This window comes from Gracilinanus agilis, chromosome 6, assembly GCF_016433145.1.
Source record: "Gracilinanus agilis isolate LMUSP501 chromosome 6, AgileGrace, whole genome shotgun sequence".
NCBI classification, from domain to species: Eukaryota; Metazoa; Chordata; class Mammalia; order Didelphimorphia; family Didelphidae; genus Gracilinanus; species Gracilinanus agilis.
The window spans coordinates 148773658-148789796 of record NC_058135.1 but is presented as its reverse complement, the minus strand read 5'-3'; the positions used below and the strand labels follow the sequence as shown (position 1 = coordinate 148789796).

At 34.8% G+C, this 16139-nt stretch overlaps 1 protein-coding gene across 1 annotated transcript; it reads right to left on the bottom strand.

Annotated features, from left to right (window-relative positions):
• Positions 1–1996: 1996 nt before the first annotated feature.
• On the bottom strand, positions 1997–14276 carry GNRHR (gonadotropin releasing hormone receptor). Its single transcript, XM_044682219.1, has 3 exons — positions 13758–14276; positions 4491–4710; positions 1997–2241 (listed from the first exon to the last, which is right to left on the bottom strand). The coding sequence occupies exons 1-3, from the start codon at positions 14274–14276 to the stop codon at positions 1997–1999; spliced, it is 984 nt and encodes a 327-aa protein (XP_044538154.1).
• Between the last annotated feature and the right edge of the window lie 1863 nt (positions 14277–16139).

Genomic DNA, 16139 nt, shown 5'->3' with positions numbered 1-16139 from the left:
TAATCAAATATGCTACGTATTTCTATAAAACCTTTAACAATAAGAAACATTTCTGGGTTAATAAAGAGAAAGGGAATTTGGTCAGAAAACCATATGAAGGAATAGGTAGGAACACTTTATACCAGTGGTGACAGAAAGAGGCTGAATGGAGGAACTCACATGGCAAAGACATTGTAAATGGGTAGAGAGGCTCTAGAAGGGCAATGAGAAAACTTCATGAATAATATATAGGACCCAATCAAACCTAACAATTTACTTTCCCCAATACCACATACTTTGGAAATATTTATCTTTTGTTAAAATAATACAGTTAATGTTCTTGGTAGTATCTCAAATGAATTTGAAAGGTTTTTTTAGTAGTTTAAAAAACTCTTCTCATTAAAGCTATGATTTGTCTTAGATATTTTTTAGTCTTTTGTAATCCATTTTTATGCCTCATATATATATCAAGTTGGTATCTTTCCATTTACTTTTTGATATTGGATAACTTGTTCCTTTGTGTAGATAATCTTGAATAAAAGATAATTATAAATACATGTAAAATATGACAATCAAAGTAATACTTAACAGATAGATAAGAACTTTCTATTTTATAATTCATAATGTACATTTTTACCATTATAGATTATACCGAGTATATTATTCTCTCCCCTTGGAAATTAGTTTCAGAACATCTTTTTACCTTGTAGTTATTCCTCCATTATAATAAGTTCCTTTAGATATTGGCCTTTAAATTATTAGCCCTTGTTTTATATATATACATATATTTATTATTTTGTTTTCTGAAGTAAGATGGTGAAGTTAAAACCAGTAATATTAGATATAGGTATAAACAATGCATAAAAATAAAGTATCATTTTACTGTTTTCCCTTTTTTTTTTTTTATCCTGGGACTCCATTCTAGGAGCATAGGGCCACAACCAGTAGGCAATGGGACACACAGTCGCTCAGGGTCACCCAGCTGGGAAGTGTCTGAGCCCAGACTTGAACCTAGGACCTTTCATCTCTAGGCCTGGCTCTCAATCCACCGAGCTAGCCCAGCTGCCCCTACTTTAGGTTGCAGTTTCTTTAGCAGATGTAGTTTTTACAGGGTGGGGTTGCTAGCCCCACGCCTAACCCTCCTCCTTTTTTCATCCGGGCTAGGGACCGTCCTTGGCCCAGGAGTGGTAAGGGTGGGCAGTAGTGACATACTATTCCCTTAGTGACATACTATTCTTGGACCCTATTGATTATTGCTAATAGCTCTAATGGATTATAAGTATTAATAAATGTTATTGTTTTATTTTCCATATAATGTTTTATTTTCCAATAAATGTTTTTTTCACTTATGATAAGGTCATGATTCTTTAGGAAGGGAAGATTATTTTCTGTTGCCCTGTGACATATTATTGATGGAAATGAAGAGAACTTTGTATAGTTTTGATAGGCTGGGAAAGAATGGCTTATCTTTTGCCCAAAGACAGATGTTTCTTGTGCTCAAAGAAAAAAAGAAATGTATTTGTGCTATCTATTGGAATCATGAAGTATCTATTGTTAAATTTGATTTCACCAATAGTATTGGGGCATGAAACCGTGAATGAATCCTATTGATTATTGGCAAGATATTATCATCTTCCAGAAGGGGAGAATATAGCATAAATGATAATCTTTTATCTCTCCGTGTAATTGGAGGAATAAAATACTTTATGGAGGATCAAATGAGATGATATCTGTAAAAAGCCCTTGGCATAGTTCCTAGCATATAGTAGATGAAATATACATGTTTATTCTATTTTCTTTACTTTCTTCTAACAGGTCAGGATATATAGAACTGAAAGTTTCTTTTAATTGGGACTCTGAGAAAGAGCCCTTTAGAAGGAAAAGGGAAGGATGAATGGTTTGTGAAGAAAGCTGTATTAGTATGTGAATATGCTATATTCCTAAAATTTGTTATTCTTGTTTATCATGGTTATTGCTTCTCTCTTTTCTCTGTATCTTCTTGTACACATAATCAAAATTATAGAGTGAAATATCCATATATAAGTGGATCAAAGCATGGATTTAATAAACCAAAAAGAAAGAAGAAATGACTTACTGGATCAGATACCCTGTTTAGCATTTCTGGATCAAACCAATACCAGATTCCCAAAACATAATAGGGAGTCCAACAGACAGTAAATAAAGTGGCAAAAGCTACAGTCATCTTTAGTGTCCTCAAACGTGCTCTTGGGATATTGTTCTTTGATCGATTCAGTTGAAGTTCTATTAAAAAAAGATAGAAAAATATGCATGCCTCATTTCCACTATCAGAAAACTCAAAAAGATGTAAGATACAATCTAAAGCAACACAGTTAATGACAAAAGAAAAAAACCTTTCCAAGTGGTCACTAGCTTATTTTTAATAATAGTAATAATGATATTCCATTTTTGAAAATTCTTTTCATTCATTTTCCCTGTCATATAAAACATGGAAAGGATTAATGTTTAATGTATTCTTAAATTTGTGATCCTGTCCAAACTTATTTTCTATTTGCATACTGCTCACTTTACACTGAACATTTTCTTTCTATAAGTAACATGATTTTCAAAGTCAAAATAACCTTAACTATTGAAGATTATGATTTTTGAGGATACAATGGACTGTTTTAACAATGTCAGGCTGCCTTCATTAAGTACAGGTCTTAATCCTTAAAGATATCAGACTACAGTTTTTAAACGCTCTTGAATTTCAGTGATAGAGGACACCTACTTTAGACCCAATTTTATGATTTCAGAACAATAACTCAAGGCTAAAATTCTCACAGGAAAGGAAAACAATCCCTATACACAAGAAAACCTCCTTTTCACAATTTCTTATTCATTGATACTTGGTGAAACATAAGCAGAGAATATCTTTTTTAATGAGTCAGCATTTTATTCTTGCAAAACTAATTTCTGAATAAGTCTATTAAGACAGGCCATCTTTTTGTCAGATACTAATCTGTTTATTATGTTTCATGTCAGACTGTGTAAGTAATAATAGTATGAAGACAACAGCTTCTCTCCCCTACTCATCACTCCCCTACTCATCACTCCCCTCTCTTATGAAAGACTCCTGGGGGATTTATCCTGTTTTTAATCATTGACAGAGACATTTTAGGATAGCACTGAGTCCAGAAGTCTTGAAGAATCTAAAGGACACTTCAAAAGAGAGGATATGTTGGTCTTAACTCTATGGATATTCTATATAAACTTTTTGAAGAGATGAGTGATGTGAGATTTAATCTTTTTGTATCTTGAGTTGGCAATGTTATTATGGTCTATATACAAGACTATTTCTTTTTCCTACAATAAATAAAAAGATATGAGGGAGTACAAAGAGGAAAAGCACATCTGTTTCATCCCAGGTATCTAACCTGAGAACCAAAATACCAGACTCAACTAATTTAGGAGCTAGTTTGTTAATAATTGCTTATAATATTCTCTAGCTCTCAACTGACTTCAAACTTTTCAGTGCTCCATCTCTTCATTCTCTATTCCTGTGCGCAAACAGGAAATATCTCCATTTCCTTTTTCATTCCATTCTTTCCTTCTTTCCTTAGCCTGTATGGTACTGAAACTATGAAAGGAAAAACTCCATCCTGATGAGGGACCTATGATAAGGTGAAAATGATTCTAGCATTTCAGACAAGCATGATGAGAAGATAGTGGAACAGGGTAGAAGTAAGAAGGTTTTGATTAAAAATGCGTTTTTGATTTTTTACTGTCTGTGAAAATCAAACTATATTTTATAGTATGTTTGTGTGTTGGGGCTGGGGGAGTTTCCCCAAACAAGTCATGACATTAGATTCAAAATACCAAAGTAAAATACTTTTTGAAAATATTTTTTGTTGGGAATGAGTAGTTCAGTCTCTCCAAAACTCTTTTGAGCGCTATCTTCTGTTAAAATATTACCAAGGATAATTATGTATCATTTCACTGCTCAGCTAAATGCCTCCTTGATGCCACATAGAAAGTTATTCATAAGTCAACAAATATTTTAACATACTAGCTTTCAAAAGAATAATCATCATTGCAGGAACCATAGACAAATTATACATTCAAGAATATTTTTCTATTATATACAAGTCTATAGAACTTATTTTATTGAGATGTGGAACTTTGAATATGAAACAGAAATTTTCTTCAAGTGATTCTATTACCTATAGGTAATATTTAAATTATTTCTAGAAATCTGTCCAATTTGGAAAACTTCCCAGGAGTGGAGACTTCACAGTCAATCTAGAGGGCAAATACCCTGATGAGAAAGTAACTTCGAAGTGACTTGAGTTTCTTTGGGCTGTCTTGGAGGTGTAAATAATCATGGCCAGAAAAAAAATCCTGGAATAACTGCCACATGATGATGAGACTGGCTTTGTTCTTGTTTGTGATGAAACTGGACAAGATTTCATTGGCCAATTCTACTGTTGTTCAACTGTACCTGTTCCACAACTGTGTATTTTAGATAAAGAAAAAATGTAAAGTGTACATACTATGGGGATCCTGACGAAGGACCTGTGTCAAGGTGCAGATGATCTTAGCATTGCAGACCAGCACGATGAGAAGAGGAAAGATGAAGAGGCAACTGAAGGTCAAGAGATTATAGGTGGCCTCCTGCCACCACTCTGGAAAACTGCAGTGTGTCACACATTGAGAAAAAATTGCTTTCTGTCCGGAGATATCCACTACATAGATCATCCTGAAAATGTATAACTGTAAAGGGAATAAAAAATAAAATATGGTCTTGTATTCTCAGGTTACATTTTTTTTCTGAAAGCTTTCTAGAGTGTCTTATGTTTGTTATTCAGTAACTTTTTAGTCATGTACAACTTTTTGTGATCCCATTTGGGAATTTCTTGGCAAGGATACTAAAGTGGCTTGCCATTTCCTTCTCCATCTCATTTTATGGATGAGAGAATGGAGGCAAACAGGATTAAATGACTTGTCCAGGATCACACAGCTAGTAAGTGTCTGGGGTCACATTTGAACCAAGTCTTCCTGAATCTGGGCCCATTGCTCTCCATTGACACTTAGCTGCATCACAGCTTTAAAATGCACTTGTTAAAATTAACTCCAATTAACATTTGTTTAAAAATGACTACTTGTTATCTTAAAAGAAGTTGAAGGGTAATTGTGAATAAGTTTTGGGAACTTAGCAGGTATCTATTGAAATTTAGTAGCTGAGACTGGCATAAGTAATAATAACCAGGAAGACTATTTAAAATTGAATTCCAACCTGCTTAAATAAAATTCCTTGTGATTATGCTAAACAAAGGAAAGTGACTCCAGATCCCTCAGGGTTGGTCATAAGGTGCTCATATAATCATTACACTTACAGCATGAAAATGTGGCTGGAGCCTCAAAGACCTGAGCTCTACTCCTGTCGGAGACAACTATTAACTTTATAACCATCTTGAAAATACAACATCTCCATAGGACTCCCTTTTCTCATCTGTAAAATGTGGACTGTAATAGCACCTATCTGACACCTACGCTATAGGATTGTTATGAGGCTCAAATGAGATAATGTATGTAAAGTGCTTTATAAATTTTAAAAGTGCTATCGAAATGCCATTAATGTTATTTTTGAGTTCAGGGAAGGAAAACCCAATAAATTGGAGAAATGTATAAATAAGTATAGCTAAGACAACTTTCTAGTTTGGAATTTTAAAAGTACATGAAACCTATTGTTATAAGTAAATTCAATTTGTAAGCAGTTTTTGAAAATATTAGATTGTCAATTTTTTTTTGTTCTTCATTTGTTCTGATCCCATTTGTGAAAGTTTCTAATCTTCCTATTCATATCCATAGTTGTTGCTGTTGTTTTTAACTCAAAAAATTTCATATTATTAGACTGTGAGAACATGAACATCTACCCTGAAATAGAGATTCTTAGAGCACTCCCTCTTAACACTTATCCCAGTGATGGGCAAACTTTTCTCATCTGTCAGTTTGTTTCTAAGGCAACTCTTTCAAAGTTTCATTGCATTGTGACTTACTCATTGTATTCGTCAGATTAGGAATAATGTCAAGTGGCTGGTTAGAACATTTCAGGGGACCCGCAGGCTGTAGTTTGCCCATCACTGACTTATACCGTCAGAAAAGAGATTAGGAGGAGAGTGGAATAAGCATTTATATAGCACCTGCTATGCACCAAACCCTGTGCTTAGTGCTTTAAAAAGAATACAAATTTTACTTATTTGATCTTTTTTTTTTTTAACTTACTTTCTAGTTTAGAGTCAAAACTATATATTGGTTCTAAGGTAGAAGAGTGGTAACCGATAGGCAATGAGGGTTAAGTGACTTGCCCAGGGTCATACAGCTAGGAAGTATCTGAGGTCATATTTGAACCTAAAACCTCCCATTTCTAGGCCTGGCTCTCAGTCCACTGAGCTACACCCCCCCCCCCCCCAACTCATTTGATCTTCACCACAGCCTTGTGAAGTAGGTACTAGTATTATTTACATTTTAAAATTGAGGATACTGAAGCAAACAGAATAAGTGAATTGCCCAGGGTGATATAGCTAATGAGGCTGAGGTTACTGACACCAGGTCCAGTGATTTATCTATTGTACTACTAACTGCCTCTACCAATCAATCAATCAATAAACATTTATTAACACTTACTATGTGCCAGCACTGTATTAAGTGCTGGGAACAAAAGAAAAGGCAGAAGATACTTCCTACCCTCAAGGAGCTCATAATCTAATGGGAGAGGAAACAAGTAAACACATATGAAGCAAGCTATTTACAGGATAAATAGGAAACAGTTAACAGAAAGAAGGCCCTGGACTTAAGAGGGGTTGGGGAAGGATTCTTATGAAAGTGGAATTTTAGTTGGAATTTAAAGGAAACCAGTAAGCTCACTAGTCAGAACAGAATATGGAGAACATTCTAAGCATGCAAGACAGTCAAAGAAAATGTCCAGAGCTGAATAATGGGGTATCTTCTTCATGGAATAGCCAGGAAGTCAGTTTCATTGCATTTATGAATGTGTCAGGGAGTAAGATATAAGAATATCATAAAGTTAGAAGTTGGATAGGTTTCAAAGGGTTTCGAATGCCAAACAGAGCATTTTATATTTAATGCTAGAGGCAAAAGGAAGCCATTGGAGTTTATTGAATGGGGGAATGTCATGATCAGACTTTTGCTTTAGGAAAATCATTTTTGTGGCTGAATGGAAGATGAGTTAGAGTAGGGATAGACTTTGCAGGCAGAAGTACACACACCCACCAGAAAGAGAAGGAGCAATAGAGGGGGCAAGATATTGTAAGAAAATCAAGGAATTGAGGAGATTAGGACAGCAAATATTAATTGTGGGAACTGAGTGAATCATACTTATTCCATCTTGTGACTCAGTTCCAGCTAGCTCAGTTCCCTTTCTATTCAGTTATGGCCCTAGTCTAAATTCTGTCTTATGAGAAACATTTATTCAGTTGTGGGAATTGGGAGAAAACTTATGGTATTATTTGAAACTAGCTCAGTGTGGCTAGGTAAGTGGACCATCTCCACTTGCTATTCAAAGACCTAAGTTATGTTGACCAGAGATGTAGTTAGATCCTAAAACTGATGTAAGGAGTTTTTTCCTACTTGAATATCTTAAGAAACCTTTATGTCTTATCTAGTAATTGTTACCATATTCATCATCAGTTATTGTTTCCAACTTCCTTGGATTGTTTATAGATACTTGGAGAGGAGCAAGACACCTCTTTTTCTGAATTCAGGGAATTGCATCTATTCATTTTCTACCTCCCAATTTGAAAAGTCTCTAATCTTTCATCCAATCAGATTGCCAAATGTTGTATTGATGCCTTTTAATTAATCGGCCTTATATGATTAATTATTTTTAATTTATAAAGGTCTGCCTCCCCATGTATTTGGGGCCTAGCCCTAAATTGAGGAAGGGACTTGTTCCTGATTTGTTTGGCAGTTGGCATGGATTGCTTAATAAATTGATATGCTCAGAAGATCAAACCTTTATTTCCTTAGTCATGCCATCTTTTGCTCATTTTCAATTTTATATACATAGTGATTTTTTAAGCTACTAGATGGGAGGTCTGGCACAAATTTTAAAATTTCTGGTGAATCTCAGATTTGTTTTCTGTTTATATGGAAAATATTCAATATGTTGTATATCTGGTATCAACATACTTGATATGTTGTATGTCTAATGTTTCTATAAAAATATACTTAAAGATAGAGAGCTGGTCTCAAAGCCAAGAGGGATCAGAGTAAGTCCCACTACTGACACATATTGCTTATGTGATCCCAGGCAAGCAGATAAACTTTTAAATGATCTAGAAAACTCTCTAAGACTAGCTTTAGTAGAGGGGGTTTCTTCACATAGAAAGGAATTCCTTATACTAGTGTAAGCAAAGAACGAGTACCTATCTTTACATTAAGCTTTTAACAGTTCTTGACTTTCTTGAACGTTTCTTTCTTTCTTTTTGGCCAATGCTTCCGTTTTGAAAAGTATGCCAAATAAATGCACATTCACACTTGCCCTTGAATTCCTTTTAAACTAACACCTAATAACTAATTTTAATTGAATGTCAAAAGTTTTATATATTTCTAGGATCATAAACTTAAAACTGGAAGGTACCTTAGAGATTGAACCCTTTTATTTTACAGAAGAGGAAACAGGTCCAGAGTACAATTTTTGCTTTTCTACCATCCAAGTCCTAATTTATGACTTTAAAGTAAAAACTCAAAAATTCACTCTTTTTAACAAAACAAAAAATATCAATTACTAATGTAACCCACTAGAGGGAGTCCAGTGATCACAATATTAGTGTTAAGACATCAATAAGGAAAATGAGTGACACTTCATCCAGCTGGCTTCCTTCCTTCCTTCCTTCCTTCCTTCCTTCCTTCCNCATCTGAGAAGATGGCAGAGTCATATGGTAAGAGACCAGGTATATTGATTATATGTCATAGTTTACAAATAAGCTTTCTTTATCTTCTGCTTCCTGAACTGAGCCACATAACTAAAACTTCTTTGATAAATTAACTTTGACAAAGGTAGATTTGACTTTTAATCAAAGTATTTTTCCTTATTCAACCAAGAACTATAGTCTTTTAAAAATTAACATAAAATTCCTAGGGAAAGATTAGTTGAATCCTTAGCTCTTATGTTACTAAATTAGAAAATCATTTTACTTCTTTTCTTTTTGCCATTAAGATTTTTGAATATGTAAGTCATCTTTTCAACACATGAAGATTTTGTGGTCAACTCACTTAAGTGGTGATGATTATGTCAGTATTTTTATATATATATATATATATATGTCCTTTGGGAAATACCTTTAGACAAGAATAGATTATTTTCTTTGTATCCAGTATCCCACCCTGATCTTTCCCCTTCTCATTAACTCTGATCTTTTCCTCTCATACTGACCTCAGGCTAAAGCAATAGAGACATGATTTTTGGATAGTATGCCATAAGAAATGAAGCAAAAGGAAAAAATTAGAGATGAAGTAGTCATATTGCAAAGGTGAGGGAGAACAGACTCACAGCCCAAATGCTGCATTGATATTCATTAAATAACAAAAGAACTAGGGGAAAGCCTCCTACTCTTTGTGTAGATAACTTCTTCAAGTATACAGGTAATCACAATAATTTCTTCTGAAAGAATCCGAAAATGAGAATTGCTATGTGCTGATGAAAGGAGAACATATTTTGATAAGATCTTGCATTTTCTGAAGTAGAGAAGTGTTGATGTATGATGAATGCTATTAAAATTTATCTTGTGTGTATGCAAGGGCCATTTCTCCTATTTTCTTGGTACAAATCAGACTGACATGGTTATTATGTTCCTGTTATTTATTTATCTATTAATATATATGTATACATATATATATGTATATATATATATACATACATATACACATGCAAAAAAAGAACCTGGCCTTTTTGTGGTTATATGCTATATATTAACATCATAAATTAGTTATATATTTTTGTTTAGATTTGAAATTTTAATTATACACTATATTTCCAACTGGCTACGGGATATCTATGCTTGAATGTTTAACAGTCACAGGAAGTTGAGTTTGTTTTTAAACACATTCGTCTTTTCTTCTTCCTCCAAATTAGCTTCCCTGTTCAACTTCCTCATTTAATTCATATATGTTACCATTTTCCTAGTTTCCAAAGTTATTAACTTTGGAGTGATCTTCAGTTTCCTTGTCTTTTATTTCTTTAGCCAACCTATTAATAAATCTTACTGGTTTTTTGTTTTTCAGAAAAATTTTTTCTTCTTAATTTCTATTCCAGCTGTCACTAGTCAGAGTTTTCATCATTTTATTAAATTGCTACAAGAATTCCATAGACAATCTCTTCCCTGGTCTCTTCCTTCTCTATTTAATTCTGTATCTCAGTAGAATTTAAGTACCTTGAGGAAAAGGATTGTTCTTCATATTTGACCTTATATTACTAGTCCCTAGCACAATGTTTTGTGTATATGTTGTTCAGTCGTTTTGGTCATGTCTGACTCTGTGACTCCACTTGTTTTTTTTTTTTTTTTTTTTTTGGCAAAGATACCAAAGTGGTTTGCCATATCCTTCTCCAGTTCATTTTACAGATGAGAAAACTGAGGCAAATAGTTAAGTGACTTGCCCAGGGTAACATAAATAGTATGTGTCTGGGGCTTTATTTGAAATCATGTCTTCCTGACTAGGCCCTGCACTCTATCCACTGTACCACTTAGCTGTCTTTGCTTTGAGCATAGTGGATACTTAAAAAAATACTTGCTTATCATCTATATTGCCAACCCAGTCCTTCTAAAGCATCACTTTCATAACATTATTCCCCTGCATGAGAATTTACAATGACTCTCTGGTGCTTATCACATTTGGTCTAAATTCTTTTTCCTCCTCTTTCAAAATTATCTGTTATTTTGGACCAATTTTATCCAGTCTTGTTTTCTATCATTACCTCAAGTGAATCCTCTATGCTAGCCAAATGAGTCTCTTCTGGCTCTTTTCTGAAGAGCACTGTCTCTTCTATCTGGAAAGCTCTCATCTTTTTCTTTTTCCTTTAAATCTTCAAAGTCCATTTTATCCCATCTCTTGAAGCCAGCCCTGATTATTCTGACATACATTGATCTATGTTTACTTTGAACTTCTATTACACTAAAAGTCAGCACCATGCAGTTTTATACTTAATTGTCTTCTAATTTTTGCATGTATATTGTTCCTTGATCCTCAATTAAGTTGTAAACTTTTTGAGCACAGAGACTATATCCTATCTTTCATCTATATCCCTTCAGTACCTAACTGACTTTTTGGCATATAGAATCATAGACTTAGAGCAAGAAGGACATCATTTACTTGGTGTTCAACAAATATTTCAATTTTTTTTCTGCTTCAAAACTAATCAGCTTACAGGGTACAGTGGCATCTTTGCATAAAAAAGACCTAGAGATTTTCATGATCTTGTTTCAAATGAAGTCTCAACTTTTATATTAAATAAAACAAGCCCTCTTGTGTACTACTTAAAGAGGACAACTTTACTTGACCTTTTCCTGTGTATTCAGTTGTAGAGATAGTGTTATAAAAATATGTAAATATGGTAATCTGAGTGGGTCAAAGGAAGGCAATTTGGGTGTGAGGAAAGATAAAGGGGATATTGGAGATAATAAGGTGATTGGAGGAGGAATGAAGATAAATGGGAGGGTATATAGGAGATAAGGGAAATGGGGTATGTAGGAGAGGGCAGCTCCAACAGGTATATTCTCAGAGGCTTGAGACAGAGAATACAGGGAGGAAACCAGGGCCAGTAAGAAATGTTTAGGTTTGGCTGGAGGGTTTCTCTTGTTAGTTTCAAAGTCTCTTGAGGGAGGGGTTGAGAGGGCCCCTCCCTGCCAGTCAAACTGATGGCTGGAAGAAGTCTTGAGGTAGGTACTTCCTGCTGAGATGGATGCCCCAATTCTTTCAAGAAATAAAAGAAAAATGATTCCTTCCCCTTGAGCCCTTGTCTTAATTTTTGACACAATGATTCACCACAGGGTTTGAATAGGTAACAAGGGGATTTATTAATACCAGGGTCAGTCAGAAGGGGAGGGGGTTCAGAATTTTCTAACTGCTGCTAGGGAGAGGGGTGATGGTGGAGGATGTGTTGCGGAGAGGTTTAGACCGAGAGAGCCTGGCTCTCCTAGTCAGGAAGATTTGACTGCCTTTTAAGTAAAGTCTTTATCAAATCTAGGGGTAACTTATTTGAGGATACTCTATCTAAAGAAACTAAAACCCACAATGTTCAATCACCAAGCCCTCCCTTCCACCCAGGACCCACAGGAAATTCAGGGGAAAGGAAGGATGGAGATGAGAGATCATGGAGAGGTCCAGAGAAATGAGATAGGTCCAAATTTCCCCAAGACAAAATAAGCACAGGCCAAGGCTGAAGCAGTTAGGCCAAAGCCAGAAGGCAAAAAGCCTTGTCAGTTGGAACTTCACCTCTATTTATAGCTTCAAGTTCTAACTGACTTTCTGAAGATTCTAAGATGTTTAACTGACTTTTTGTGACCGTTAGAAATTACAGAAGCAAAAGGTTTCTGTTAGCCACCTTGCATTACAATAGTAAAGATGATGTCTGCATTTGTATTTTACTTTTTCAAGGAAATAAAATGATTTTATTCTTTGTCATCCAACAAACACTTAAAATTGATCCTTGAAGGATTATCTGTCCTCACTCTCTTAGGGTAAATTTAGTAGTTAGATTTGCCTAGGAGAGTAAGTTGAAGCAAAGGTAAGAAAACTCTGATTCTCATTTCATTCAACTCTTTAAAAATCAGAATGCCTCCCTCTTAAGAAAAATTTTTGCATAGCCAGGGAAGTTCACGACTCTCAGATTAGACCCTATAGAGAGGTAGTATATATAGAGAACATCCTGGTTAGCTCATCGTTGGTTCACAGCCTGGGATCATTAGAGTATAAAAGAGAACAGATACAATTTGCCCTTACTCAGGCATCTTTACTATTTTTTACTATTTCCCAGAAGAATTCAGATTACTTAACTATAATGGCCTCCTTTGCTAATATCTCATTCTTCTGGTCAATTAATTAGTTAGACCCTCAGAACTTAACTTTAATCTCTGCAGCAAGTAGAAACCATTACCATCTTGAGCCATATACTCTTCTTGTAATTGAACCCTTGCCTAGTGCTAACAAAGCCAACAAACTTGCCTTTTAATATTTTCTTTTTAAGTCAACCCTGGCTAGCTAGAAATGTGAACTCAGTAATGTTCCCAGTGGCACTTAAGTTTACATGTATATAGCTTAGGATACTCCAAGTGATAAATCATATTGTAACATCTTTCTTCCTTTGTGTGAATCTTATACTCCTGGGAACTCCTTATATTATAGTTTTTAATCTATCCATGTATCAACATATTTATCCAAATATCAATGTTCTGTCTAAAACATTAGCTGTGTAATTCTGTGCAAGTTATTTAAACTCTTTCAGTCTCAGTTTCTTCAACTGCAAAATAAGGATAACAATTGGACCAACTTCACAGGATTATTATAAGGATCAAATGATATAGCATATGCAAAAGCAGTTTGCAGACTTTATATAAATGTTAGCTATTTTTATCAATTAATTGATTGACCAATCAGTTAATTAATTTTACTCTGATGAGTTGGGTATTAAAGGAATTTGAGGCAAACTTTAAAAGTTAAAATAGTCTTTCCTAAACATTAGGTAAGGAAAAATAAGATGTATCTTAATAAGCCCCATTACTCCAACAAAAAGAGATGCTTACCTGGGGCCCAGCAAAGACAATACTGAGAAACCAAGCTATACCAATCATAGATTGTCCAACCTTTGTGTTGTTCTTCACAGCCAGTGGTCTGGTAATAGCCAAGAATCTATCCAGGCTGATCACTACCATCATGAAGGCAGGAGCATACATGGAGAAAAGCTTTAGATAGCTGAGAACTTTGCATAATAATTCCCCAGCATACCACTGCACAGTCACATTCCATATGCCATCTAAAGGCATAACAATCACAGTTTCCAGCAAGTTGGCTAGTGTCAGATGCTTGAGGAGGACCTTCATCCGAGGGAGCTTCTTCACTTCTTTCTTCTGGTTCTGCCTCTGCAGCTTCATTAGGAAAGAGGCATTGAAAGCTGTAGAGAACAGGAAAAGGAAGAAAGTAGCCATTACACGGATTTTGCCAGACAAAGTCAGAGTGGGGAGATCTCTGTGTGTCACTGGGAAGCTATTGTTAATGACTGAGCAGTGAGTTTGCCCCTGCTCAGAGGAGGCTCTGTTTTCCATAGTTGTATGTTAATAGATGTTTGTGGTACTTCTGATTATGGTAATAATCCATAAAGTCGGGTTTTATTCTGCCTTCCCTAAATGAAAGTGTCCTTGGCTTAGATCTGTGTCAAGTTATATTCCCTAGATTACTTAGGACTTTATTTGAAAGATCAAGGTGAACTTGTTTAGTAAGCATTTAATCTAAACAGGTGCTAAAGCAGATAATATTGGACACTTTCTGAGGGTCAGCTGTAACAGTAGTATCAGAGCAGATGGCTTTTATAATCCCTTTCAAAGTCTGATTCACTTCAATTTTTCTTCCTAGAAGAAGAGGAGCAGCTCAAGCCTATTTAAAAAATTTTTTAACAATTTATTGATTTCATCATACTAGCAACAAAAATTAATCTCTGAAAACTCTTGGGTTTCAGTTCTATAAAGAACATATGCAGAATAAAATATAAATGCTAAAAAAATAAGTATATTTAAACCTTAAAGTCCAGTAGAAGTTAATGTTTATGATTATATATGCAAGACATTAATAAGCTATTTAAACAATTCTTCAAAAAATAAATGGCATAAGCATAAATTAGGGAAAGATCAATTTCAATAGCAGTTCATGTTAAGGACAACTATAGCATTTCAATTGACCAGAAATTCAGTACAAGCTAATCATATGATGTGAATACAAAAAAGAAAAAATGTAGGCAAGTTGAATTAATAAAAGTATAGCATAAAAATGAGCAATGTGAAAATATAAATATCTCCATTCTGGGTACTGTAGAGAAATATTCATTATTATTCAACAGTTCATTAGAAATAGGGTTAGTTAACAAAATCTATTGATAGATACATTAGAGAGATAAGTGAGTTGGGGTTTCTTTAAATCTGAATGGAATCTCAGAGATGATTGATGGGAGAGAATTTCCTTAAGGAGCTTTGGGAAAGACAGTTGGTCCAATGAATTTCTTTTGGGCTGATCTGGTTCAAGGAAGATTGTCCTAGAGTGGCTCTGTGAGTTTGGAATATCTTGGTGAATTCACATCCCTGAAACCCCATCTTATCAGGCTATAGAGGAAGGATATTGTTGGGTGCAGTTCCTGTGCTTGCCCCAATAGGTGGCAGCAAAGTCTGATCTGTCTGAATGGAAAAGGCAGTGGAATTTCTGACCAGCTGGAAATCAAGTCTGAACAGCAGGAAAGATAACTCTGACTTGTTCTTCTCTATTATAAGTTTATATTTTAGATTAGGATAGATAGTTAAGGATTTTGGATTTTAGATAAAAAGGAAGAGAGGATAGCCTTGACTCTGTTTGAGGGAGAAGCAGGTACTCATGGACCAGATTTGGATGGTTATAGTTAGGATTTAGTAGAATAGGGACCTTACAAAAACATAAGAAGTACTTTTCTATCTGTTTTTCCTTTTCCTTTCCCTTCCTTAAAATTTTATACCTACAATAAAAAGAGTTTTATATAACTAGCCTTAGCTGGAATTCTTTTAGACTGCTTTGAGAAACCATCTTTCTCAACAGTCAAAAGCAACAGCCTGTTCACTCAAGACACAGATATTGTTAATATCCATACCAATACCAAAAATCAAAAAGCATTCAATACCCTTGCAACAGTACCACGTTTTAAGAAACAATAGTGAACTATGGTTTGTCAGAGGAGTGGTGAAGAGTATGGAGACTATATTATTCAAGGAACAATAGAAGGAAGTGGTTGGATTTGTAGAGAAGTCTGATAGAGAATATTATTGTTGCCTTTTGATATTTTAAAGGCTATTATGTGGAAGAGGAATTAGATTTATTTTCTGTGGGGTTGGGGACTTGAATTCAGTTCAGTGGTTGGAAATTATATGGCAAAAGCTTAGCTTGTAGGAGAA

What these genes read in the sequence shown, in the direction of transcription:
- GNRHR (XM_044682219.1), bottom strand. Translation starts at nt 14,276, where the DNA reads ATGGAAAACAGAGCCTCCTCTGAGCAGGGGCAAACTCACTGCTCAGTC. An exon ending in TTGTCTTTGCTGGGCCCCAG is followed by an intron (nt 4,711 to 13,757) that starts GTAAGCATCTCT and finishes TTCCCTTTACAG; the next exon opens with TTATACATTTTCAGGATGAT. An exon ending in CCTTCGTCAGGATCCCCATA is followed by an intron (nt 2,242 to 4,490) that starts GTATGTACACTT and finishes TTTTTTTAATAG; the next exon opens with AACTTCAACTGAATCGATCA.